Source organism: Corvus hawaiiensis, chromosome 6, assembly GCF_020740725.1.
Source record: "Corvus hawaiiensis isolate bCorHaw1 chromosome 6, bCorHaw1.pri.cur, whole genome shotgun sequence".
Taxonomy (NCBI): Eukaryota; Metazoa; Chordata; class Aves; order Passeriformes; family Corvidae; genus Corvus; species Corvus hawaiiensis.
Window position 1 is genome coordinate 34,826,553 of NC_063218.1, and position 26,246 is coordinate 34,852,798.

At 44.9% G+C, this 26,246-nt stretch overlaps 1 protein-coding gene across 1 annotated transcript in view; it reads left to right on the forward strand.

The window, feature by feature from the left end:
- The window catches only part of GALNT16 (polypeptide N-acetylgalactosaminyltransferase 16), a 73,795-nt gene extending 50,053 nt beyond the window's left edge, over nt 1-23,742 (forward strand). The window contains exons 6-16 of the mRNA XM_048307131.1: nt 199-320; nt 2,376-2,463; nt 3,423-3,507; nt 4,535-4,638; nt 8,213-8,339; nt 9,280-9,372; nt 11,941-12,024; nt 13,025-13,166; nt 14,458-14,574; nt 21,058-21,197; nt 23,621-23,742. Coding sequence (XP_048163088.1) covers nt 199-320; nt 2,376-2,463; nt 3,423-3,507; nt 4,535-4,638; nt 8,213-8,339; nt 9,280-9,372; nt 11,941-12,024; nt 13,025-13,166; nt 14,458-14,574; nt 21,058-21,195 — 1,100 coding nt within the window. The 3' untranslated portion in view covers nt 21,196-21,197; nt 23,621-23,742. The remainder of the gene's footprint in view (nt 1-198; nt 321-2,375; nt 2,464-3,422; nt 3,508-4,534; nt 4,639-8,212; nt 8,340-9,279; nt 9,373-11,940; nt 12,025-13,024; nt 13,167-14,457; nt 14,575-21,057; nt 21,198-23,620) is intronic.
- Nucleotides 23,743-26,246: the final 2,504 nt, after the last annotated feature.

The following is a 26,246-nucleotide window of genomic DNA, read 5'->3' on the forward strand; positions in this document are numbered from 1 at the left end:
GGGCAGGGAAACCCCGTGTCTGTCCCAGGGCCCCTCTGCCAGGGCTACATGGCAGGGGGGAAGGACCCCGACAATGTGATATAGGAGAATCACCTGCTCTTCCCCTCTAATGGCCACACAAAGAATTTTTTCTGAAGGAGGCTCCACTGTTTGCCTTCCTAACCCTCCGGCTCCTTTGCTGTCCTTTTCTCCTTGTAGGGCTGATTCGCTCTCGGGTGCGAGGAGCTGAAATGGCAACTGCTGACATCCTCACCTTCTTGGACAGTCACTGTGAAGTCAACAACGAGTGGCTGCAGCCAATGCTTCAGAGAGTGAAAGAGGTGAGCACCATGTCCCTCTCTGGGATGGATGGAGCTGGCCTGTCTGTGCTGGTGGATCCTCTGCCCTCACATGCCATCAGCAGTACTGGTGAGAACAAAGCCTACCAAGGTACTCTTCAGGCAGGCTGTTACAGAGGAAGGTACAGCCTGAGTTAGATGGGCAGGAGATCCCTGATGGGATTCTGTGTTCTGCCAGTGTGACAAGGCAGGAGGTGCAGAGTGATGGGATGCAATGCTGAATGCTGGAACCACCAATTTGTACCTCTTTTCTCCTGCAGGCATTGTGCTTCCTAGTGCTGTTCACCTGTACGTAGGACAGCCCCTTGGGCAGCATACATTGTGCAACTTTTCCATGGTTTCCATCTCCCTTGCTGCTGGACCCTCCCCTCTGCCTTGTCAGTGCCAAAATTTTCCTTCCATTAATGTTCCCACTGAGCTACCAACATACATCACCTGCATGCAGGCAGCTTCCTAACACAGAGAAGCTACCTGTGAGTGCAGGGATGTCCCTTTGATGGTTCACTTGGCAAAAGATTGATGTAAGGCATGAAGAGTGAAAATGAGGCAGAAATATTAGCAGCTGTCACCCTGACTGCGCTGTAGAGCTGGAGGGGGAGACCATACAGCTCTGCTGTAAGAAAAGGCAGGGGAGAGGCGATGGGAGAAGCCATGCTTGCAAGTGGCTGTGATTGTTTCCCTCTGAAAGGAGGATCCCATGAAGTAATGGACCTCAGGAGAAGGGGTGGAGGCTTTCATGATGCTTTGTAAGCATGTCTGATTAGCTTAATGTGAAGGAGCGGGAGAAGGTGAAACTTCAGAATTGGTGAATTAAAAGCTTCTGCATTTTATTCCTGTCCAATAAATTCTCTGTCTCAGAAGCCCATAGATATTTACTTTACTTACTGGTCTTTAAGCCAAGCTGCAGTGCCAGCATAGGGTTCCCTAAGCAGAAAGAACCTCACTCATTTCTTTAGGGAAGGATCTAAATTGCAAAAGCCTGGGTACTGGGTACCAGTTTTTTAGTGAGCAGATTTCAAGTCAACCTATTTCTGACCTACTTCCTACATTTCTGATGTGCATCCTATTTCAGATTTCAGTCTTGCCCTAGCCAGTCCTGGCACTGACTGGTTGGAGTAGTGGCTGGCACACCAGGCTGCCAGGTGGGTGCTTGGCTCTCAAGCTGGGCAGACACACTCTCATTGGGCAACCATCACAGCTCAGATGGGAAAAAACATGAATGTTAACTCTTAGCAAGGATGTCCCATCCTAGCCAAGTGTGGTACGTCATCAGGAACTATTGCAAGGCACAAAATGAAGGTTTGATAGGAAAGGCACAGACGCTGGCAGCTGTCCAATAACAAGGTGCTGTTTCTGGTATTGCCATCTCAGCTTCATCTTAGATGTCAGCTGTCACAACACTGTCTTTAATGCCCTGTCTCATGATGTTGAAAAATTGTTCAACTTCTACTTAATTTAAGGATTGCAAAGGAAAACTGTAACTATCTATATGCCTTAATGGCAATAAGGTACTCACAATATCTTGATATTATAACGTATACAATGTGTCATATACACATATAAAGATATGATGTTTGCACTATGACTCTTAAATGTGGGGTCTTGGTTCATAGTACTTCTTAGGAAGATGCTTTATTAGGGGTTTGATAATTTCTGGGCTGATGGTAATGAGTTAATTCAAGGATGGTTGAGCAGAAAGTGTGCTGTCAATAGATATCAAAAGCAAGCAATTAACTCTTGGGACAGTGATTCATGCCCTGTGACTTGGGCAGGAAATAAAGAGCTGTTCCTTAGCAGCATTCCTAGGTGTTGGAGTCCAACTCCATTCCCCACATCCATGGAGTGCAGCTGACTAGTACCCACCACCTCCATGTTTGGATGTAGTGGCCATAGATCCTTTGCACACATACCAGAACCATATTGGAGAAACCAGACAAAGATTTACATGTACAACTTTGTGTTTCCTGATCTCTGGCAGCTTTGCCAGACATTCAAGAAAAGCCTGACTCCTATTTTTTCCCCCTTTCTCTCCCTCAGGATTATACCCGAGTGGTGAGTCCAATCATTGATGTTATCAGCCTGGATAATTTTGCTTACTTGGCAGCATCAGCAGATTTGAGGGGAGGTGGGTATAATGAATGGCTTATGTAAGTTAGACCTGAGGGATGGTGCATGAAAACTAAGTTGTATTCTCTCCAGCTTTCCGAGAAAAGAGTGTGATGATCTTTCCTGACAGATTATCTGTCCCTTTTTCTCTGAAACTTGCAAAGTCAGATCTTTTGAAGAGTTAGAACAAAAATCAACTACTATTTTCCTCTTGAACTTGAATCACTATCATAACATTAAGCAGTTTCAGGATTTAGTTGATTAACTATCTCACCATGTCCTCACTATGTGACATGTACACTGGAGTCTGACTGGCACTCCAGTTGCTGCTTTGATTGCCAGGCTATCTCGTGGCATCTTCTGAAAAGCATTTACACCTCTTTCCTCTCAGCTGAACCCCCTGCAGCTGTTCCTGTGTTCACCCCACTTCCTGGTGCCCTTCTACATCTTTTATGGCTGGGGCTCACTGCTGCACTGCTTGCCAGCCAAAGGCTACCTGTTCTTTGGCTACCCGTAACAATGGTATAAATTTAGTGACTGCACTATGCTCTGCTGTCCACCACAGACCATCTATAAGTCTTCAAAGACATGGTATTTCCAATGATCTGCAGGCCTTCGTTCCCAGAATATATCACATCCCACAAAGTCCTTTATTAAAGCCTCATAACTTTGGCAGACAGGGTTTGCCTTTGGTAAGACGAACTGGCTGGATTACTATTATGTCTCAGACTGACAACACTCTCCTGAAGGTGTGGAGTGAAATTGAGGAGAGAACTGTAATGCTAAGAATAGTAGTGCCAAGACAGAAGCTGGTGAGGTCTGCATTAGGATAGACTATTGCCATTTTGGGTAGACTGTGAGGGAGGTTGGGGAAGGAACAGAGGGAGAGCCTGTGATATAAAGGTGGAGACTATCACTGAAGCTAGTAGTACTGTTTTTACAATAAGAAAACCAATTTGGCATGTCTTTTCTTTTCAGGGTTTGACTGGAGCCTTCACTTTAAGTGGGAACAGATTCCTATAGAGCAGAAGATGTCCAGAACAGACCCAACTCAGTCTATAAGGTACACTCTGATGGACAGGGTACAGCCCTCCAAATGCCTTTACTAGGCCTTCACCAGTGTGGCAAGGAGGGTACAGGGACTGCCTTGCTGAGGACAAAATGCCACAGCATTCACTTGATTATGACGAACTCTTCATGTCATTTCCTGAGTACATTGAAGCCTATACCCTAAGTGTGAGAGTACTGCTCTCTGAATATTGTGAGAATAGCGATTATGTACTATCATGCACACCACCTCTGCAAGCCACCTCTGCTTCTCTCTGTTTGCTGTTGTGTTCTTCCTAACTCAACACTCTGCATGCCTCAGAAATCGCTTTGGGGTTTTTTAATCACCTCCATCTTTCAGATGAAAACTTAAGGAATTAAGCAGATAAACAGTCATCCAGCATGTGTAAAGCAGATCAGAGAACTGAATCTTACCTAGTAACATGGGCATAGAATTACTCTCACCTATTAAATCTGCATGTCCACAGACAAAAGAAATTCTCTTGGCTGGTGCAGGTGTTGCCAGCCTCACTGCAGGGTACATGGCTCTGAGACATGTAGAATGTAACAAATCCTGCTAGGAAAAGTCACCATGCTTGTCTGTATAGGCAGACGGCTCCCTGTTTGTAATGTGAAAGTATCATTTAATTCCTCTGTGTAATTTGTGAGCCTCTGTTTTGCACTCCAGAAGCAACCAGCTTGCTAACAGCAGAGCAGCAGCCTGTCACACCATGTCTAATTGGTGAACACAGTCATCAAACAGTGTCCGTCATTCCTTCACACTGTGCATATTTGTGTCAATGCAAAAGACACAGCATTACTCTTGTAGTGCTTGTAAGACCCTCTAACAAAGGCATGAGGATGATCTAGTGAGGGGCATCTCAGAAACCTGCTGCAGGCTCACATTCCAGCGCTACTATTTTTCTCTTTTAAGTGAGGTATGATTTGTGAGGCCTGGACAAATTGCCTGCCCTTTAAAATTAGGTTTGTGGTGCTACATATATATGTGGTTATTTTGCCTGGATTTCTGTTTTCTCTTCCAGAACCCCTGTCATAGCAGGAGGCATCTTTGTGATTGACAAGTCCTGGTTTAATCACCTGGGAAAATATGATACTCAAATGGACATCTGGGGAGGAGAAAATTTTGGTAAGTTTAGGATGCTTCAAGGGAATGGCACACTAATGCAGAAGCACTTCCCAGTCTTCATCGCTTACCAGAACTCTTTTTGTGAGAAATCTGATGTTCATGTCAGTGTAAGGTTAGGGACATGTTCAGGTAATCCCCAAGGTGGTCAGAGCTGTATTGCTGTCAGCATGAAGTAAATGGAGACTTTGTGTGATCAGGGCTACACTCTCCTACAGGCATATGTGCTATATGCAGGAGCTTCCACAGTACAAGAAAGAAAGAGGAACCTCCTGATATTTAAATTGTTGCTTGTTTATGAAGAATATTCCTCCAGTTCTTCACATGACAGTCTGTGGTGCCCCAGCTCTGAAGTGGGCAGCCACTCCTACGGCCTCCTCTTGTACCTGTTTGTCTTGCAATTAAGTCTGAATTGCTTTCCCAGCTTGACAGGTCAGAGAGATACTCTTCCTAATAAACCCAGCCTCTTCGTAAATGGAAGTTGGTTACAAATAGATTGAGAAAGCAAACATTTGGAAGCAGGCTAGGGCATCACAAACATCTGAGGAATTCAGAGGCCCAGTGTAGTCTGTCCACTCATGTGCTGTTATGGGGCACGGTGCTTAAACCCATCTCCTTGCACTTAATGGTGGCACAGATATTCCAGGCATCTCTCTCTGCCCTGTGTGAAGGGATGCTGCAATGTCACCAGGTATTAATGACAAAAGCAAGAAGAGTGTTAAAGAGAGGTTCACAGAGACCTCAAGTATTCAGGACATTCATTTAGAAATGGTGCAGGTGGAGCTGAAGAGATAAAAGCCTTACTTTTTGTAGGCAACTTAAGTAGATTTCTCTGTAGCTAACACTGCCAGAAAAAAAAATTCTGTTTCTACAGCTTCCATAAATGTCACAGATTTGTAAATAAAACCCTTTAAAGAAGAATTTGTATGCTGTTTCCTAGCACCTGGAGTATCTATTAGAAAGAATTAAATGATCAGGAAGAGGAAACTTGTTTCTCTGAACACAGCTGGGAGAGCTGCCTCTTTCTGAAATGCTCTCTGAAACCAGGAAATAATATTTTGGGCTGATAATAGACTCTCGAGGTACCACATTTTAAAAGCAAAATATCTTATAACAAGTGTTCTCTGTTTTCCCAGGTCTTGCTTCAGCTTTATGGTATTTGTTATATTAAAAAGAGAAATTAAATGGTACTGGCATTGGAATGTCAGCAGTGTTAGTAGCATCAGCTAAGCACTGTGGCAGAAGTAACAGGAAGCCTTTGCTCAGGCACAAAGATCCCCTCCCCTATGTCCCTCAGACTCCTCTGCAGCACCAACTCAGCTCCTTGCTGTCACTAGCCCTGCTCCAGCTGCAAAGCCAGCTACTTGGCCATTCTGCCATCCTCTGAGCTGCAGCTGTGTAAAAGCTGTAAATCCCAAAGATGGAGAATATTTCTTTGGGCTTTTGTCTGTCTGCTTCTGCCCACCTGGGAGCCCAGTGTTGTGGTTTGGTCCATATGTCAGTAGCATGACACTAAGTAGAGAGAGCTCTTTACCATAAGTAGCAGTAAATTATTTGCATGCTCACAGCCGATCTTCCAGGTAGAGCTGATGAAAACCATGAATTGCTCCACAGAATTTGCTTCATTCTCCTTGAAATAGCTCGTGTAAAGCCTGGCAGTGGCTGGGCCAGGCCGTGTGCGACTGAGCCACAGGTACGGGGCTTGCCAGTTTTGCCTTGTTATGAAGTTTTTCTTCAAATTCAGTGTCTCCTGTCACTTGTCCCTCATCCACCATCAAGTCTGTTGCTGTTGAAAGCTGAAGGATAGAAACCAACCTGGATTTGACAACAAAAAGTATTCATTTTCCTTGAAGAATTCAGAGTGGTTAATTTACCCTCTTAAAAAAAAAGTTTAGCATACTTAATTGAAACTGGGTTCTCTGATCAAGGAAAAATATTGATAATGTTCTGAAACATTATTTTTACTAAATATTACAATTTTGAGTGGAAAGGGACTGTTTGGATTAGGTCATCATTTGTAGATGAGATGAGAGAGTGGTTCTAAGATGGTGTGAGGAATCCTCTCTTGGGAAATGGACATCACTTTTAAGTTACGCATGCCAGACTGAGAGTTTTGTTTTTGTTGTAGGCCAAAGTGAGTCAGAAGCTCATTCCAGGAGAGCAAATATCAGCTGGACACATCAGCAGACAGAAACTTACATCTTGGGGTTTTTTTTATTTGTTTGTTTCTAAAACCCTTCCTCTCTTCAAATCTGGAACTCCCTGTTAGAAAGAATCTGAAAATAATTAGCTCTGGATAAGAGTCATGAGAGAAAAGAGCTCGTGAGAAATAAGACAAAATATAGTGTAATCAAATGGGGTTTTTTTACTTAGAAGCTGGATTAAACACACCGTCTCCCTCCACCCTGCAACTCACTGTTTGAACTACTGCTCAGTATGCAGAGAGGAAAACTGTGGAGAAAGATGAAGGTTGGGAAGATGTTAGAGTGTATACATGGTTTCACACATCCATTAGATCTGGATACATAATTTCTTTTTAATTTATAAGCATCAGAGCCACATGAATCAGGCATTACCGGAGGGAGATCCCAACTGAGTAAAGTTTTTGAAGTAATCAGTCTGTACAATCTGAAGCCCTTTTGGTAAGGACTACCAAACCACCCAGATAATTTTCATTTTCCTTTTTCCTTCTCTTCTCATCACCACATGAATTGGAAGTGGGAAACCCCTCCGGTATGGCAGTGATTAAACTTGTGAGGACAGACCCATAAGCTTGAGCAAGGTCACATACCTTCTGTGATGCAAATAAGTGCCTGCACATCAAAGCTCCATGCTCTTCTAATCCTTTAACAAAATGTTGAATCTAGCTTCAGGATAGGGTGGATTTCTTCAAGTAGCAGGATTCTGTCTGTATTTTCATAGTCATGCTATATTAGACTGGTATCTGCTCTGAGCAGTACCCCCAGCAGAGGCAACTGTAACACAGTCATCCTCTTTTTTTTCATTAGTAATAGAGCCAACCAAAATGAGGAGAAGGAGCTATTGTAGGGTGGATAACATAGAGGTATGAGGGAGAGGACCTAGATCTAGACATTGACTCCCTATGCCCTCATCTTGTTCTCTTCTTTCCCCTTGTCTTCTAAACTCCCTGTCTTCCTCACATAATTTGCTTTACACAGTAAATTCTTCCTTTTTAATTCCATCTACGTGCCGGGATGAGAGTAACAGAAGTCCAAAACACGGGGTGGGGGTGTGTGTGTGTGTGGGAGTGGTCTCAGTCTGTTGCCAAATGCCATCCTGAGGACCTGACATCCTGACCAACCTTGAGGACCTGGTCAAATGCAAAGGTGTCTCACTGAAATGAGACCAAAGAGGAGCAGGACTGGAGAAGGCTTAGAAGTCCCTGAGCCACAATGGTTGCCTTCATTTTAACAAAGGGAGGACAGTGTCTCCGCTATCACCATGGCATTGCTTTCCCTGATTTTGCTGTTGCAGGCAATACACCTAGAGCAGAGGGGCAAGGAAGTTGCTCTTCTTGGAGCTGTTGCAGCTGTATGACTCTTGGGATCTCTTCCAGAGCTCTCTTTCCGAGTGTGGATGTGTGGTGGCAGCTTGGAGATCGTTCCCTGCAGTCGAGTGGGACACGTGTTCAGGAAGCGCCATCCTTATGACTTTCCTGAGGGCAATGCGCTGACTTACATCAAGTAGGTGTTGGGTAGTTCCGGGCAGCAGCCGGGCCACCTTTGTGTTGGGCACGTCTAAATAAGTCTGAATTCTTTGTTGTGCTTTTGCCTGGAGACAGAGAACAGCTTGTGGCTGAGCATCTGTTCTCAAGGGAAGGATGAGTTGCTGTTTTGTGTGAACAAAACCTGTTCCCTTCTCTGGTGTTTGTATTGGTGTTTCTTATTCCTCCTCAGTCTCTGGTGGCGGGGGTGGGGGAGGAGCAGTACGGCCAGGAGACACCCTGGCCATTCACAGATGCTGCCCTGTGACATATGCCTGGGTATCAGCAGTCCTTGGACATCTCTGGTGTCTCTGAGCTGTACATGCTCTGAGATGAGCCCTGAGGACAACTTCTACTGCAGGACAGATGAAAAGAGAAAAGAGATGAGACAAAGTGCTTGACAATGAAAGTGATTAAGCACTGCTGCAGGGCCCCAGAGAGATGGTGAAATCTCCATCGTTGGAGATTTCAAAACTCAACCAGTCAAGACCCTGAACAACATGACCTAATCTGAAGCTAGTCTGCTTTGGGCAGGAGATTAGAGGTTAGAGAGAGGTGCTTTCCAAGCTGAATTATCCCATGACATTATTCTAATCTGGGAAAAGGCATACTGTAATGCATGTGATGGTGACAATCAAGCCCGGTGTCTCTGCAGAGGAAATATGTGTGAAAAAGTCATGGTAAACTGTGGCTGTTAAATTTGTAACTTCTGAACTGAAGTATTCTTGCAAGGCTTTGTAGACTTAACACATTCAATCTCTATCCATCCATACTGCCCACTCTGTTTTGTGTTTGGGACTGTCCCCCACTCCCTCCTGGCAGACAGGCCTTGGGTCTGCCCACCCAGTGCCTGCTTGCTGGGAGGGCAGGTTCTGCAACAAAGCATCTCCTCAGCACAGCATCTGCTCATCCCCATGCAGGAACACCAAGCGCACAGCAGAGGTGTGGATGGATGAATACAAGCAGTACTACTATGAGGCCCGGCCATCTGCTATTGGCAAGACATTTGGAAGGTAAGCTGTCCCAGACCTTGAGGAGGGCTCTGGTAAACCCCTTGCTAGCAAGAAATAGTTCTTAGGTCTTCTCTGGGGCTAAGCGTGAGAAATAGAGGTGCTCTGAATGGCTGGCTTTCCAGGGAGGTGGTAGCTGGAGTGTCTGACTAATGAGGTTTGCTTCTAATTCACTTTATTTTTTCCCCAGTAACACTGCATAAACCATTTGTTAGCAGGAGGCCAAAGGGATCTGTAATGAAATTAGAAGACAAGACATTTAAGTGGATAGACAGGAATATTTTTTCTATCACAGCATGCAGCTGTTCTGGAAATGTGAGCTGTGAAGTTACTAGAGCTTGATCTGAAGTCCCTGTGCAGATGCAGAATCCCAGGGCAAGCATGGATGGCAACCCAAGCTGGATGGCACATGGGGCACGTTGCACTTGGTGCACTCCCCTCTTTCCTGGTGGATGGAAGGTAGTTTGCCTGGTTTGTAGGGCAGGAGAGAGTATGGCCAATGGTGAGATTTAGAAACACAATCTGCAGAATTGTGCTTCTTACAGCACCTTTGCTAAAGCTGTCTTCAGTCCACATGGGGCTTATTGTTACCAGCTTAACCAGTTCCCTGTGACCCAGAAATCAGTGAAGGACACCAAACCTGGGATGAAAGGAGAGCTTGCTCTCTGTGCTCTCAAACCCCTATGACTCCCAAATAAATGTAAAAATCCCAGGAGTGCTGTATTTCTGTGGGTTTTGTCTGCCAGTGAACAAATGGCTATTGTTTTATCAGTGTAAGGTCTTGGCAGATGTGGTTGTATCTCAAATGTGTAGCTGTGTGCACAGGATAATGAAGCATCTCCTACTTATTTATGACAACCAGCTCACTTTTCTTGCTGTACACTGTGCTTTATTATCATGATGCATTACATATCTTCATAAAAATAGCTTTGCCTACCTAATTTATCAGTCCTTGAGCTGACTGCAGCAGCTGGGCTGGGACCAAATAGCAAGTAACCCTGCTGCCTGTGAAGGAAACCAGACTTGCATATTGTATGTGGATATATTGCTCATGTGTTTTAGTGGCAAAATCTTCAGTTCTTGTTCACACAGACTTCCTAGTGACTTTACTGGCAGTGTTGGCTGAATAAAAGCTGAAGCAGAGCATAAGGCTTTGATTTCAAGCAATTTCCTGTAGTAACAGCTCTGTGAACCTGCATTAAATCTAGATTATAGGGTGCAAATGCCTTTGCCACCATCACTGACAATTGGGCCTAAAATGGACACTTCTTCCCCACAACTTTGATGTGGATATAAAATCTAAGAACATTCCGCTGAGCTATATGGCCTCATGTTATATGTACAGTGGCCTCTGTGAGCTGAGGATGGACATGTACATGGGTACAGTTGAAATTCCTTCCCAACACACAAATGTAGTGTTGCAGCTTAAAGACAAGAGTTCCTGGTTTCTCTGCTCAATAGGACTGCTGGAGGGAAATCCTCTTCTTCAGCCAGCTAAAGCCAAACAAATCAGCAATGGGAGGACTGCCACATCAGACAGCTACTGACGTGTTGAGTTAATCTCCCCTTATACTCCCACCCTTCCCCCAAACTCCTTAAGAACAAATAATTAAGTTCTCCAGGTCTGAGTTCTCCAACCTGAGCCTAGAGCTGCTGCCATTGATGCCTTGATGGCATCCTGAAACATCAGGTGGCTACCTGAAAACAGAGGCTAGACAAGATTAAGAGCATAAAAGCAGGTATTTATTGAAGGGCCCTCAAAGGTACACCTTGGGCAGTCAAGAGGCTACACCCAAGATGGACCCTGGGTCACAGGTTTTTCACACTTTTATAAGTTTGGTATATTTGCATATCAGGGTTAATTCTCCAATTACAATTTCAGGCAATGAAGTAATTACCCCAAGTTTGCCCCCCGTTCAGAGGCTTTAGTTCACATATTTCAGGGCCTGGGACAACAAGGTGTCCTTGGAGTGCAAACCTAGAGAGGGTTTGTTATGTCTAACCAGAATGAGGAAACAGTAGCTAACAGGCTCTATGAAGTTTCAGAGTTACATACTAAACAGTACAGGATCTGAAAAATATTAAAGTTAAAACCTAAGGTATCACCATGAGCTAGAGACTTGCTTTAGCACACACAAATGAATCATCTGTATGTACCTGAGCACAAACACTTTCTAGGCCTTTTCAGCATCTGATTGTTGTGCAGGTTTCATGGTATGCCTCTACAGGGGCACCCAGAGGCAGAAACGCTTTCCTGATCTTACAGCAGTTTTATTTCAATGTATTATTTAACAAGGTAGGGCCTGGGCCTTGCCATCGCTCTGAGCCAAAGGAAGTGCAAGAACAGCTCTCTGAAGGTGTTTTGTCTTCCATTTCTATTTCCTGCCATTTGCCTCTCTCTTCCTCTTCACCTCAGGTCACTGCTAGTGCTCTAAACCCAGCAACAATTATGTGGGAGAGTGCGTAATGGCAAAAAGTCACGTAATCTCCCTCAAACCTCCTGGCCAATCTTTGTTGTTCCCTTCCCTCTTGTTCACTGCCTTACTCTCAACAAACTGCCTGTGTTTCCAGTGTTGCAGACCGAATGGAGCTGCGACGCAAGCTGAACTGTAAATCCTTCCAGTGGTATCTGGAGAATGTCTACCCCGAGCTCAAGTGAGTCAGTTCTTTGCTTGTAGAAATCTCTGAAAGATTTGGGAGGTGGGTCACACTGAGAAGATGAGCCTTGACAGCAGTGGGCAAAAGAGAGACTTACACTTGGAAAAGGTTTTCTCTGTTCTTCTTTTTGGTGAGAAACCTCCTGTGTTTTCCTGGCTCGTATTATCACAGCTCTGCAAAAGGTCTGCCTTCTGTTCTGCCCCACACAGCTGTCCCTTGGAGATGTGCAACAGTGTTGTTTTCAGAGGTGTAGGGTGTAGACAAGTGCCAGAGCACTACGCCCCTCCCAGTTTTGACTTGGTCTCTACCTGTTGGATGCTCTGCCTGGAGGTAGTTGGGCCAAGTAGAACTGGACAGCCTCAGTGCAGATGTTTGGGTGGTTCAGAGAAGGCTCCAATGAGTGCCAGCACCAGCTGTCCCTGTGGCTTGCCCTGCCCTGGGTCAGTACACAGTAGTGTTGTGTCCTTGCTCAGCTGGGAGGTAGAGCTGTGTTGTTGGCATGTGCAAACCAGCACACACAGGCAACACATCTTTACTCCTCAGTCTGTGGCCAGCATGAGTGGAGGCTAAAACATCCAGCTGTAGTCTGGCCTTGACAGGTCCTTCCTGCAGTCCGACCAATGAGACAATGAGTGTGTTAGCTAGGGAGAAGACTGAAAAAGCGGGAGGAAGAAGCAGAATAAATCAAGTGTGGATATGGCTTTTTACTGGAAACAGCCTCTTTCAGAATTTCAGAATCACTATATTAAACTGCTTAGGGTACCCCTAAAGACCCTGATATGCCTTCTGAAACAAAAGAGTACCAGTCTTCTCACCAAGTTCTCACTTCATTTTTGCCTCCTCCAGATATTTCCAGTGAATAGCATGATATTGTTCATTTTCTGTGAAATATAGGGGCCTGTATTTCAGTCAGGGGCAAATTACACCCTTATAAATGTGAAAGTACTGTGGACATGTCTGTGTATGAAGTACAATGTAGCTGTCATTTTACTTCAAGGATTCCTGAAAAAGAGTTGATTCCAGGAATAATCAGACAAGGAGGAAACTGTCTGGAGTCTCAGGCACAGGATACCACAGGGAATATGTTGGCTGGCATGGGAAACTGTAAAGAGACGGTGAACAATCCACCGGTCACTCAGGTAAGGCAGGCTTTGCTTTTGTGCTTTGCTCCTGCTCCTACCCTTTTTATAACCTGAATGAAGAGGCCTCTTGGGCTTTGGTGGGTTTATATGGAGGTGAAGGAAGGGAGAGTTTCACCCTGTAATGATTTTAATAGTAAGCAGAAAAGGAAGCTGTGCCCATCTCTCAGAGCTCTGTTGGCTCAACAGACTCAGCAGTCAGGAATAGAACGTTAAGGTTTTCATCATTCAGAGACAAGAGGTAGTGCTTAAATGCTCAGGGAGTGACAGACTCACTGAGAATCATTTTGAGGCTGTGCTTGGGTAGCACCCTGGCATGTGGGTAAGAGATTTTTCCGGGATCAGAAACCTTCCTTGCTCTGCCAGCTCAGCTGTAGCTGCAGATGACTTGAATTGTGCTGTTTTGCAGATGTGTTTCAGTATAAAGCACAAATAGAGTTTGAAAAGCTGACCCCAGTGGCAGTAATACAGTGCAGGTCTCCTAACTGCAGTGGAGCTGTGATGGTTTATATACAAGCTGAAGATCTGCACTCAGACTCTCCTTTAGTGCTTTGGTGACTGAAAGCAGCAGGGAAGCAGCTTGACAAAGTTAAGGGTCACAGTAGGATATTTTATGCCAGAAAATACATATTCACATCTGTTAACTGTTGGAAACTAGTTTGCAGCCAGCATTCAGTGTGCCATTTAACCTGACTCATTGCTCTGTGTCATTACCACTTGAAATCCCTGAAGCTTACTGCATTTTGTATTTCTTCCTTGGGGAAAGTATAGTAATAATAGTTGATTGGATCAGATATCCATCTAGTCAGAGGAAGGAAAAAATGAATTGGCTTGTCCCCTTTGCGTGCTGGTGATATATGAATATGCTTGCACGTGTTTTGCTTTGCTTGACAATCTATAGGTCCCAGATACCTGTTACAGAACATGTCTGCTATGTAAAAAATGCAGAAGCAGTTGTACATCATGTGTGTCAGGGCTCAGGATCCTCCTTGCTTTGTAGGCCTGAATTTGTAAAGCTGCAGAGCAGAAAGTTCCATGGGATCCGGGGTTAATCAGACACCTCAGATAGTGAGGGGAGCCAGCTGCAGGCTTTGAAATGGTCATGATGCACCCAGCCTGAGCACAAACTTCTGTTCAGGTGACAACTGCTGTGGTAGTCTTCCCAGGGAGCTTTTGGTAGGAAGAGAACAAAAGATAGAGGGTTTTTAAATATCTGATAGAAAAAGCTTTCTCTCCCTCATCTGATCACTGTTGGGATCCTAATGGAACCTTTCCTTTTCTTATTCCAAAGGAGTGGATATTCAGTGACCCTTTAATTAGACAGCAGGACAAGTGTCTTTCCATTACCTCCTTCTCTACTGGCTCTCAGATCACACTGGAAGCTTGCAATCAGAAAGAAGGCAGACAGGTAGGTAACTGGGCACCTGTTTCTAATGCCTTCTTTGCCACATATGAGTGTACCTACATTAGTGCAGCCAGCAGGGCAAACCAGTACTATCAAAGCACATAAAAGTCCTTTCCATCTTCTGCATCTCCCTCTCTGGTGTGTTTCATAAGCTTGGATGAATGAGAGAGCGTGTGACCAAGCAGGAAGCGCAGTGTGTGGGTGTCTGCTCTGCCTGGGCCCTTGGCAGCGGGGTTGGCTCCAGCTCAGTAGCACCCAGACCTTGCTTCTTGGATAAGTTTATGTGCAGCCAGATTGGTGCATGGATGGAGCACAGCACCAAAGAGAGGTAGGTAAGGCAACTGCTTTGAGATACCTGAGGGAAGGGTGGTGTGTGCTATCATTTGGTTTTTTATTTAGAAGTGAGAGAACTGTGTTCTTTGTGCTGTTCTTTGGACACGTGAGCAGACCTTTAAAACTGAGTGTGCACGACTCAGTTAAGAAATACTGACTGACATAAAGCACCATATGTGCCACCTGAACTGCTCCCTATAGGCAAAATACACAGCAGCAATGTTCCCAACAAAATGCAGGTCTTTGACTTATGCTGTTTCCAAGATGTGCATCCCTGATCTGTCAGGACAAATCAATCATTTTGCCTTACAGCACTAGGTAAGGGATGGCCTCTGCAATGGTTGGGGTGCCCTCAATAGAGATGTGATGTGCTTTTCTATCAGAACTGGGCAAAGCACAGAAAGGAACAACGCAACACTGGCAGACAGCAGATTGGACTTGTTTCATTCCTAGTTCCCGTGCTTCCCTCTACACCAAGAGGAAACAAACTTTCTGTCATCTAAGGCTGTGCTGACTCTGTACTTTCTGACACGTCTGTTTTGATAGCCCAAAGGTAGATGGCTCAGCCTTAACCAGTTCTCAGCAGCATCTTCTTTTGTCAGTACTTTTTAATGCTGTCTGAATCCTTGAAATTAGTTCTTCCTGAAAGAAAGCACTGAAATCCAGTCCTGGCCATTTATGGAAAACCTGTATAGACTTTCCTCTGGAGGATTGCTTAATGCAGAAATGCCTTGAAGAGTTGTCACCATGAATACGCTGGGAAAACTCTGAGTTTGGATTAGTCTGCAAGGGTATCCCAGGTGGGCTGTGCTTGCCTGCTCCTTTTTCTTGCTGGCAGTCACTCACCCCCTTGCTGTGTAATTAGGTCACTTAGCTTCTTCTTATGTGCCTTGCAGTATTTTCCTCGCTGGCAGCAGAGAGGACTCTAGCAGCTGCCAAAATCAGCTCTCTTTCCCTGCTTCCCTTGTCACAGAAGGACAAGGTCCCTCAAGGAGGGTGGAGTCCAAGCTATATCAGAAGCCAGAAGCCACAGTAATACAAGCAGGCTTATTCTGCTGCTGGAATAGGATTTATTGAGTCTTGATGTGTTGATTATATACAGGCTCATTATGAAGACATACACACACTTAAGGGTGTGAGCTGTTGTTTTCCATTACCTTATGTGAGCAAACTGCACTTACATCAAGGACTTGACCTAGCAGATGATTTAACTAACTGACTCTAAGCAAGGATTTTGTTTAAGCATTTCAAATAATTAGAGGCTGATTTGAATTGCAGCTGCCATTCCAAACTGCCTTGCAGCTGAAGAGACAAGGTGGGGTGAAGTGGGAGAAATGCATTTGAATTTTTAATGTAATTTGGGTTGAAATGCTCTGAAATGTTGGGATCTTTTTTGTAGTCCCAAACTCCCATTTCAGATTTCTACTTGTAAAGCCAATTCTACTTGCAATGCTCAAGTTTGTTGTGTTTCTGGGGAATGTTGTTATGGTTCTTTCCTTCCATAAACACAACAGTAATTGTTGTTAATACTGACATTAGATTTTAATTAGCTAGAAGTCAGTCATCGTGTAAACTATTCCATTCTCTCTCCTCCTGATATTTGAGAGGTTGATTTCCAAGAAAGAGCAAAGCTGCAGGGAACAAATTCTCTCAGTTGCCCTACAACTTGCCTGTCTCCCCATGGACACTCACAGCCCGAAGTGCAAGTGCTGGGGGAGAGCAGTGCTTCCAAACTGTGCATGAGTATATCCACTTCTCAGATCAAATGGGCTACTCAGAAAATCAGAGGAGCTCAATGGAGGGTGGAGGGAGGGGAGCTGAGCTACTTTGGAGAGCTGGAAGTGACAAGCCAGAGCCCTGAGTATGTGGTCTGAGTGTGGAGGAGGGGAGCTTGGCCAACATGCATCGCACACATCACACGTACAATATCCTAGGAGGAGATGGCAGCATAATAAAAGTCCAGCTTTGAACATCTTTCCTGTCACTGTCATCAGAGATCTGTGGTGAAAGATGTTTGGGTTTTTCTGGATCTAGATTTCATGTCTGTGTCTGAGTCATGAAAAGCAACATTTCTGACAAAAGACTCTACATGTGAAAGCTTTGGTTTTTAGTGTCCCGGGGTTAGATCATTATGACAGCACCACACAGCTCCTAAAGTTGGTTTCTGCTTTCAAACATACTGAAGCTGTGCCCATGCTACACAGCTGTTCTGCATTAAGCATGTCCCAAGGACAGATAATTTTATTGTTAATTTTGAGTGCTAACAACAGCCCATCTAACATATAGATAATACTCTAGCAGAGGCTTTAGACTATTACGAGTTGTGTCTAGAGTATTACCTCAAAATAAGTCTAGAATTTTGCAGGCAGGATGATACAAAACAATAGTCACACTTTAGATGATTTTTAGTGCTGTCAGACTCCCTTGGGTTCAAAGAAACCAGAAATGAAATCTATTTGGCAACATGATCCTGTTGATCATTCAACAGCAACAGCTGGCACCGCTAGCAGAGGACCAGCCAAAAGCTATTCTGCATAATCAGAACTAGATTTCAAACCAGATGGATGTTATCCATAATGTTATTTGGAGAATAGCATTTTTAGTTGAATGCGCAATACATTATTGCCTTCAGCTTTGTTTTTGGCTCTGACTGACGGTAGGAGTGGTGTTTTAATTTGTATTATAGCGAGGACAAATAGAAGGCAAAGTGAGAGTCAGACACTAAAACAAGAGAATGAAAATGAGAAGCATTGGCACAGTATTTCCCAACAGAACAAGAAATGCTGAGAAATCCTATTAAACGGTTATATTTCATTAAAATGTTCTGAAGGAATGAGACCTCAGCGTGAAAATAAGGACACTGAGTTTTCTTGTGAGACAATGTTTGAAATTCTGTGTCCCTTTGTATGCCATTGGGAAATTTTTCCCACTTTACTTCTCAGTATATTACCTGAAGATGAATGCAATTTTATATAGAGTATCCAAAAAGAAAAGGAGTGAAAGCCTGTCTATTTTGAAAGCACCTAACTCAGCATCTTCATGATAATAAGTAGGTAACACAATACTGGCAATATGCCATACCTTGAAAGTAGTTTTCAGGAGGCAAGAGTTTCTCTCAGTTGTGATTTAGTTTTAGAAATTTAAGTGCTCAAAGGAAGGCAGTACTTGGTGGATGCTGGTGTGAGCTTTTCCATCCTCTGTCTCTGCTCATATATTTAAAATTTAGTCTTCAAGACCAGCTTCAGGCTTCCCATGGCACTGCAAATACACTCAATTACAACTTACAGCCTCCTTGGCTACTCCAGTTATCAGCTCTCTGTACATTTCTGTTTGAAGTATCTCTGTCCTCATGAACAAAATTTGCCTTTCTCAGCTATGCCTCCTGAGCTTGGCCGATTCCACTGTTCCACAGTTAGGGTTTTGAGAGAAGCCCTGGACTGCCTGGATTACTGGGGGTTAAAAGGAAACTTTTGATTACCCTGAAAAATTAGACTAGTGTAAACAATTTCAGCTCTTGTATATGTTGGATAGAAGAGTACTGGCTTTTTCTGAGTTTTCTCTTAGTAACTGCACATGGACTGCTTCTATCCAGCCACTTAAAAGTATTTTGAAATTATAGATAAAAAAAGAGGGAGAGAGAGATTTCCAAAAAAGTGGGGGAAATTTTGGGTTGACACTGGGAAAGAGGATCAAGACACATTTCAAAGAAAATATGGATTCTTTTTTTTCCTTCCTCCATCTTCACTCCAAACCTACTCTGACCAGTAAACTGTATTATCTCCATCTGCACAAGAAAGGGAGACCAAAGAGGATTTTCAAGCCAACATTTTTCAGATTGTGCAATGCCTGTATCTTCCAAAAGCTTTCCTTCCAAGTACAGGCCAGTCATAATGTCTGGGTGTAGGAGAAGAGAGGACTCCCTGTAACGTGCACATGACATGCTGGGCTTTCCAGTGGTGTGACTCACTGAGAAGCTGATTGATTTTGTTAGCAGCAGTAAATGTCCTGCTGTGCCTGTTGCTGCAGACTCCCTACTGTCATCACAGTGGGTACCTGCTCAGCATGTACAGGTGCCACAGTAGCAGGTCTCTCATCTGAAGGAATAACATGAGCAAGCCTCCAGTGGTGCTAGTTTTCTCATGAACAGCGAGGGGGAAGAAGAAAACCAATGTCTCTTGGTAATTGCCTTGTCCTCCATCTGAAATCTCGTAACAGCATCTTCTTTTACAGCAGGGTCTTTTGGTGAGCTGTGGGGTGCGTGGGAGAGGCAGCCAGCAGGCCTCCTCTAGCACATGCACAGGGGGATGTGGAGACTGGGAATTCACAAATACAGAGAGGTAGTGGGAAAGTGGAGGGCAAGGAGGAAGGTGGGCTTTGGAGAAGGTCAAAAGGCTCCTCACTGGGGTGTCTATGACACTGGAGATGCTGGTGGGGAGGCTGTCATGCAGCAATGGCACCAGCTAGGCACAGAGCACGGCTTGCCAGGGGAGAAGGCCCCCTCCTTTACACTGCATCATTACAGCTGCTGCTTTATGGTACTAACTCTTCCTCAGCTCTTTTTAGGGAGGCTTCTGCCAGATGGGAGCCAGATGGTTCTGGGACCTGTGTAGGCAGTGGGTTGCAGCAGCTGGGGAGGGCATTGTAGTGCAAAGTCTACATTGTATCTCCCTGTCCATCATCACTGCGTTCCTCTGCCCCCTTCTCTGTTAAAATCAGCTTCTTCCTGCTGCACAAACAGCTCTCCTTTAGCGGTATCCTGTCAAACAGGGCTAGCAGTACTGCAAATTGGTGCTGCCTCTGGTATTTAGACTTGAAGAAATAGATGATACAGGAGCAACAGGTTACTCTGGGCTTTGCAACTGCCCTGCCCTCCAAGAAACATAACAGCTGCCAGCAATATGTGAACATAACTGAATATCTTAAACCACACAGCATGTGGCAGTCTTTTTGCTGTGCTACCCAAGAATTAAAATGTTTGTAGGTTTTGACATTGCCCAGATATTGCAGGAAATTTTTAAATTCCCTTTGCATATCTTTTCTGCAATACCCTTGAGGTCCATCAGTGTTGTCAAACACTTTCTTCATCAGTCTCATGGGTTAGCCAAAACATCCTCATAATATTTCTAAGCTGTTTACTGACTGAGCACCCAGACCACAATTCTAACTGGGTCATCTGTGCAACTGAAAAGAATGAAGGGACAACCCCTGGAGCCTGGACTCCTCGATCTTCTCAACCTGTTGAGCTCAGCTGTGCCCCACTTAAGGTGAATGGCAGTACCTCATGTGAGAGATCCCAAATCCACAGACTCATTTCTACTTTTTTCTCTTCATTATCAGCCACAGTGTTCCCAGGTTTTTTTCCAGCAGGGATGGAAAGTACAGCCCTTTCCCAGTAGAATTTTCAGTTCAAGGTTAGGACGTATTTTTGTTTCCTGGTAAGTAGCACAACCAAAGTGGACCTTCAGGAAAGGGTTGTATATGGGACTTTTTGAATGTGATGAAAGAAGAGATGAGGGGACAATGGAAGAGAGAGAGATCCAGTCAAACAGTAGGAAGTAATATTTTTTGCTTTCTGTGGACAGGCTGCTTTCTGTGTTGGGAGACCTTTCAGTGCTTTGCTTTGCTTTCCATGGATTGGAAGGCAACCATAGGAGGGTTTCAAGTTTTGGCAGGTATCTGGATGCCCAGGACAGAGAATGGCAAGGAAACCATGACTATAATACGCTTTGAAAATGCCACTACTTGCTCATTTTTGTATTGATAGAATCACACAATCATAGAATATGCTGAGTTGGAAGAAACCCATCCAGATCATTGAGTCCAGTTCCTGGCCCTTCACACGACACCCAAGAGTCACATCATGGGCCTGAGAGCATTGTCCAAACGCTTCTTGAATTCAGACAAGGCTTGGTGCTGTGACCACTAGTGCCGTTTGCCTTCTAGATGCTTCTGAGTCTGCAGCCCTGTAACTCAGCTAAACCCTAACCCTACCTAACTGCAGGTATCGTTAGTACAGGCAACCAGTGATTTAGAGATGCTGCCCATACCCAGATTTTCATTCTCCCCAGTTGTTGGAATTTATTACCCTCAACTTGAAGTCACCGTTCTCTAGGGGAATGGAAGTAACATCATGTTTTTTCTGTCTTCTCACAGAAGTGGAAGATGAAAGGCAGTTTCATTCAACACTTTGTCAGCGGTCTCTGCCTGGAAAACCAGACTGGAAGAGTGGTGACCAACCCCTGTCAAGCAGGTGTACCTGGCCAACAGTGGGAGCTGCTACAAGCAACATGATGGTAGCACAGAGATCTCCTTGCTTCTTTGTGCATGAGACTTTGGGAACAGAGGGGGATCAGGAAGGGAGGAATGGTTTTGTATGTCTGACCCTAAATGTTTTCACTGTGCCCATCAATAAGCCACCATTTCAGCTGAGCATTTGATGTTTTTGAGCTTTTCAGATAAGAAGCTGGGGAAGAGAGGGATCAGGACAGTTGTCGAAATCTTCCTATCTATTAAGTCCTGCTTTGTAGCTGATGCCTGTGCACAGCTGCACCTAGGGATGGAGAAGGACCTAGCCCAATACTTGGAGTGACCCGAAGTACCTTGCAGCTCTCCCCATCCTTTCCTTTCTCTGCATCCAGAGCTCACGACCTTCAGTCCAGCAGCTTTAGGCTATGCTTGTACAAACATTGGTAGCTCTTTGTCTTCCCTGGCTTTTTGCTCTAACATTGTGCATCATTTATGCATATGTCTCCCAGTGAGGACTGGCCAGAAGAGTCATCATGATCATTGGAGAAGCTGGGAAAGAGCTAGCAGATTCTGGGGGCAAGTTTGTCACCTCTTTTTGGTGGGCCCATTCCTTCCTCTGCCCAGAGTAGCTGCCCTACAGCCAAATGTGCTGAGATTGGGCAATGCTGACAAGAGAGATTGAAAAGAGACAATCTGTTTTACCAGCTTAACCAGGGGTTGTTTCAGGGACTATTCCCTGTTGAATTCTTCCTTCCAGCTTTTTTATGTGTGGAAGGCCAGCCCTGCCTCCAAGAGTGACCCAAGCCTGCAGGTTCAGGGTCCCATGTTCTGGTGGAGGCAGTCAGAGACAGGTGCCAACACATTGGGATGTTAGGGAAGCTGGGACTGTTCTCTGGCTGCTCTTCCTGGTGCTACCAGCCACTGCCCACTGCAGCCCACACTGAAGGTTGTGCACAGAGCTGCGTGGGCAGCACACACAGACAGAGGTGCTGCACATGGCTCAGGCCTGTGGCAGGAGCCCACCCAGATCCCCACTGTGAGAGACACAGGGGGACAGCCCCTAGGTCATAGCAGACTTCTTGCTGCTGGCTGGGCAGGACCGCAGTCCTCGTGCTTGTCTCTCCAGCTCTGCATAGCCCCTGTGAATACAGCCTGGCATGACAAACCACCCACTCCCTCTGTCTAGTTGCTTTTTCACCTCTCTTTGAGAAAGACAAGGCAGAAAGGCTAGGGCTGCTCTACTTTTGACACCCCTCTCTCTTCCCGGTGAGCACCTTAGGGAGAGGTTAGCTGATGAAGCTGAAACTGCCCCTGCACAAATGCTGCCACAGTGCAGGCCTGCCCTGAGAGACCTCTCCTTTGTGTTCTGGAAAAACCAAAGACACTGGTGTCTCTAGCTAGCATCCCAATCCTGCTCCCAGTTACCAGTCAGCTCTAGCTGTGTGAGTTTTCAAACCTGCCAAGGGACTCTTACCTATTCAAGTAAATAAAGTCCCCACAAGCTTACCTTCTCCTAACTAGATCTGTTAAATTTTCCTTGAGACAGATTTTGTAAACCAACTCTCTTTTCCAAGAAACTGACAGGGGAACCAGGTGGTGGGACCACCCTCATTAGGCAAACGCTTGCCTGGATCCTTTCTGATCTGGTGTAGAAGAAACAGGTTGTTCGTTTGGATTCTGAACAGCTGTTTGCTTCTGATCATGTTTGTATCTCTTTTGAATTCTTTCTCTTAGCTTGGTATTAGCCCAAACAGTTGACAAAAGAACAGATAATGTTCTTCATACATTGCATGTGCTTAGTGTGAAAACTGAACAATGGTTTTTGTTCTTGGTTTAAAAAAATTAAATCCACCATGTGGCAGGGGCTCTTTTCCTGTCTCCTGCTTCACTTTGACATCAGATCCCCACCTCAGCACTGATTAGCCAGAAGAATGACCTGCCTGCACTCTGAAAACTCACAGGGGAGTTCTTTTGATTCTTACAGAATGGTGCAACTGTTCTTCTGTGTGGAAATGAGGGCACTGACTCTGCAGTGATTTCTCTTTCCCCGTATAGACATGCTTTGGGCTGGAACCACTGAGGTCAGGAGAGGGCAGAGAAGGAAGGAAAATAGCCTAGGAATGGAAAGAGAGTGGGCCAGACAGACCCATTGAGGGGAGAAATGCCATCCTATTAGCTACTGCATTTTTAAACAAGAATATACAGGAGATGGTCCTTCCAGAGTAGCATCATTATGCAGTAGGAGACAGGAACAGTTAAGTTCTTACCTACCTGGCTTGAAAAATGTTGATGCAAAGACAGATGAAGGGCCACTGAGCAGGTACTGTTCGTAAGCTCTGTATACAATGAAGTGTGAGAGGATTACATATTTTCATCAAAACGCAGTCTAAGTGGACCATCTGACCTCCACCCATTTCACTCTCCAGCAATTTATGGGCTGCAGCTAACAGCATGTTCACTCCCTTACCAGGTACTGCCTCCTTCCTCCCTGCTCCCACTCTGTGTGTGCAGCTTTCTTGCAGTTCCTTCTTCATAACCACTCTGGGACCAGGACCCAGCTCCTCTACAAACAATGCTCCTGACTGCTGCAGACCACAGAAGCCCTGCTTGTATACAGTCTCCAAGCTCTGGGCCAGCCCTGGTTCAAAGGGCTCTTGTCAGCACAACGACTGCTGCCCTCGACTGTGTGCTTGGCTCCAGTGCTGGAGGTTGCTGACTGCTCCTGGAGCAGACATACCTGGACTAGCTGTGTTGATTTGTGCCTCTCTTCCTACTGCTCTCCTGGCAGAGTGTGAACTGGCACCCTTCTTGGGCTGTAAGCTGGGGCAGCTGAAGATTGGACACTCTCCTTCTTCAGGTGCCCTGGCCTGGGGGAGGAAATGGGCAAAGGTGGACATATGCTAGATGTCAATAACTCAAATTGCTTGTGGAGTTTGGAGTTTAATTTTTTAATTCTGCCTGGTTTTGGACATGTTCTCCTGAGGTCACCTCCAACTGCTCACTTTTCTGTCAGCTAAAGCATTGCTTTAGCTCAACAGAGATCTCCCCACACACCATCTTTTGGAAGCCATTGGCTTCCAATGTATTTTAACAGTTGCTGAAAAGGAGGTACATTACAAAAGGCTGCTGTCAAGTGTGGGCAAACTGAATTTCTCACAATAAACGAAGTCTTGTTCAAATTCATTATTAGCATAGTCTCCATTTCCCTTGCATTGAAGGGAAGGAAGAACAATATTATCTCTGCTTTCTTCCCCAAGGTCCATGCAGTGCCATGTTTTGTAACAGGTGTCTCCTAGGATTTTTCAAGCAAACTGACTATTTTTAACAGTCAGAACAAGCAGCTGCTCACCCTTGTTTTCCTGTTTACTTAATAGTCTAGCCCCCTAGACTGTCAAGATGGAGCATTTGCATTGGTAATACCTTTAAAGAAAGCTGTTATTGTTTCAGAGCATCCAATGTAATTTCCTGTGCTGTGAACCAATGGGGGTTTATTTAAGAGGAGCTGAATCTACTGTTGTACAGAAATAGATTTCAAAAGGTTTATTTTTCCCACTCACTTGTAAGTTGCACTTTGCCAGATGTAATTTATGTGGAACTCAGTTTAGTTTTCCTTTTTCTTCAAAAAAGCATGTGCCAGAATCTGTTTAATGCCTGGAATAAAATCCATTTTGAAGAAAGTGTTTCAGCCTGTTCTTATTCCTCTTTGCTTCCTCTGCTGAAAAAGAGCATCCTTTCTTGCCAGTCCCCTCCTCTGTCTCTCACTGGGTTTGTTCCCTACATATACATACCCCAGTTCTTTGCATGGGTTCATGGGCTGCCTCAGGAGGGATACTGCTGGAGCTGGCAGAGATGCTTCTAGGAAACAATGGTGTACCAGTTGAAAAGGACTGAAAAGTCCTTCTCAGCTGGATAGGGAGACAAGTATAATTCCTGGCAATTAATGGGCTGACTTAAGTGCTGAAAGAAATAGCTGGGGTTGTGGGGAATTAATTCTTCCTGTTACTCCTCCCTTGATGTTTTCCTTAAGCTAGCAGCCTGCCTATTTTTTACATAAGCCTCTCAAAGACTTTTCTTCTGCTTCTGGCTTGAGGGCAAAGAAGCATCACAACCCACAGATGTCTCCTAGCATGTGCATCTCTGAGCTTCAAATATTGTAACTCCCCAAGGAGGCTGGTAAGATTTTCTAACCTCTTATTATTTAAAACAATAAGAGAAAAAGAGAGAAAGAAAAGGGGGGAGGGGGGGGGAAGAAAAAAGAAAGCCCAGCCAGCAGTGTCGATGTGGAGACTTTGCGTTTAAAATCAAGGATTAACAGCCTGCCAGCTCACCTCGTAGAGGCTTTTTCAAACGAGGGTCAGCTGGGTCTGCCTCTACAGAAAGCAGCTGTGCCAGAGCTTCTGTCTAGGGAAGGAGGGTGAAGGTGTGCTGGAAGTCAGCTGGTGTGGGGGGAAACCAATGCTTATCCATGCTGCCTGATGTTTGAGTGGTGCGGGAACTCAATAAAAAGGAGAAGAATTGGGGCTTTCTCTCTTAGTGCTGCTCTTGTAGCAAGACACAGTTGGGCTGTGTCCTTGGAGCCCTGCCATGCACACCCTGAGTGATGACCACCAAAGTGCCCTAAAAACCAGGAGGTTCTCAAGCTCTAATGGCTGGGAAGATTTTATTAGTCCTGCCTAGGAAAATGATAGGGTTCTAATCTTCTGAAGAGCCAGACTGGGGGGGTTGGGAGGGAAGGAGAAATGGGTGAGGGATGGGTTATCCTCTGAGGAGGATAGGATCAGACATGCAGCAGTCTGACACATACATAAGGTAGAGAAGAGTTTGGAGTAGAAACAGGTGCCTCAAAAGGGACTAGAACCTAGTGTGGGAAAAATTATAGGGGAGTAATTTCTCTGCTGGAGGCTGAAAACATAGAAACACCATGTCCACAGCAGTCATACAGCTGGGTCAAATTCAGTAGATGCTTTATCTAAAAAGGAAAATCAAGTGTTATTTGGATTTGTTGTTTGCTTGTTTGTTGGGTTTTTTTAAATACTCAAATACTTTATTTGAGAACTCACAAAACAGATTATTTTCTTAGAAATAGAGGTATTCTC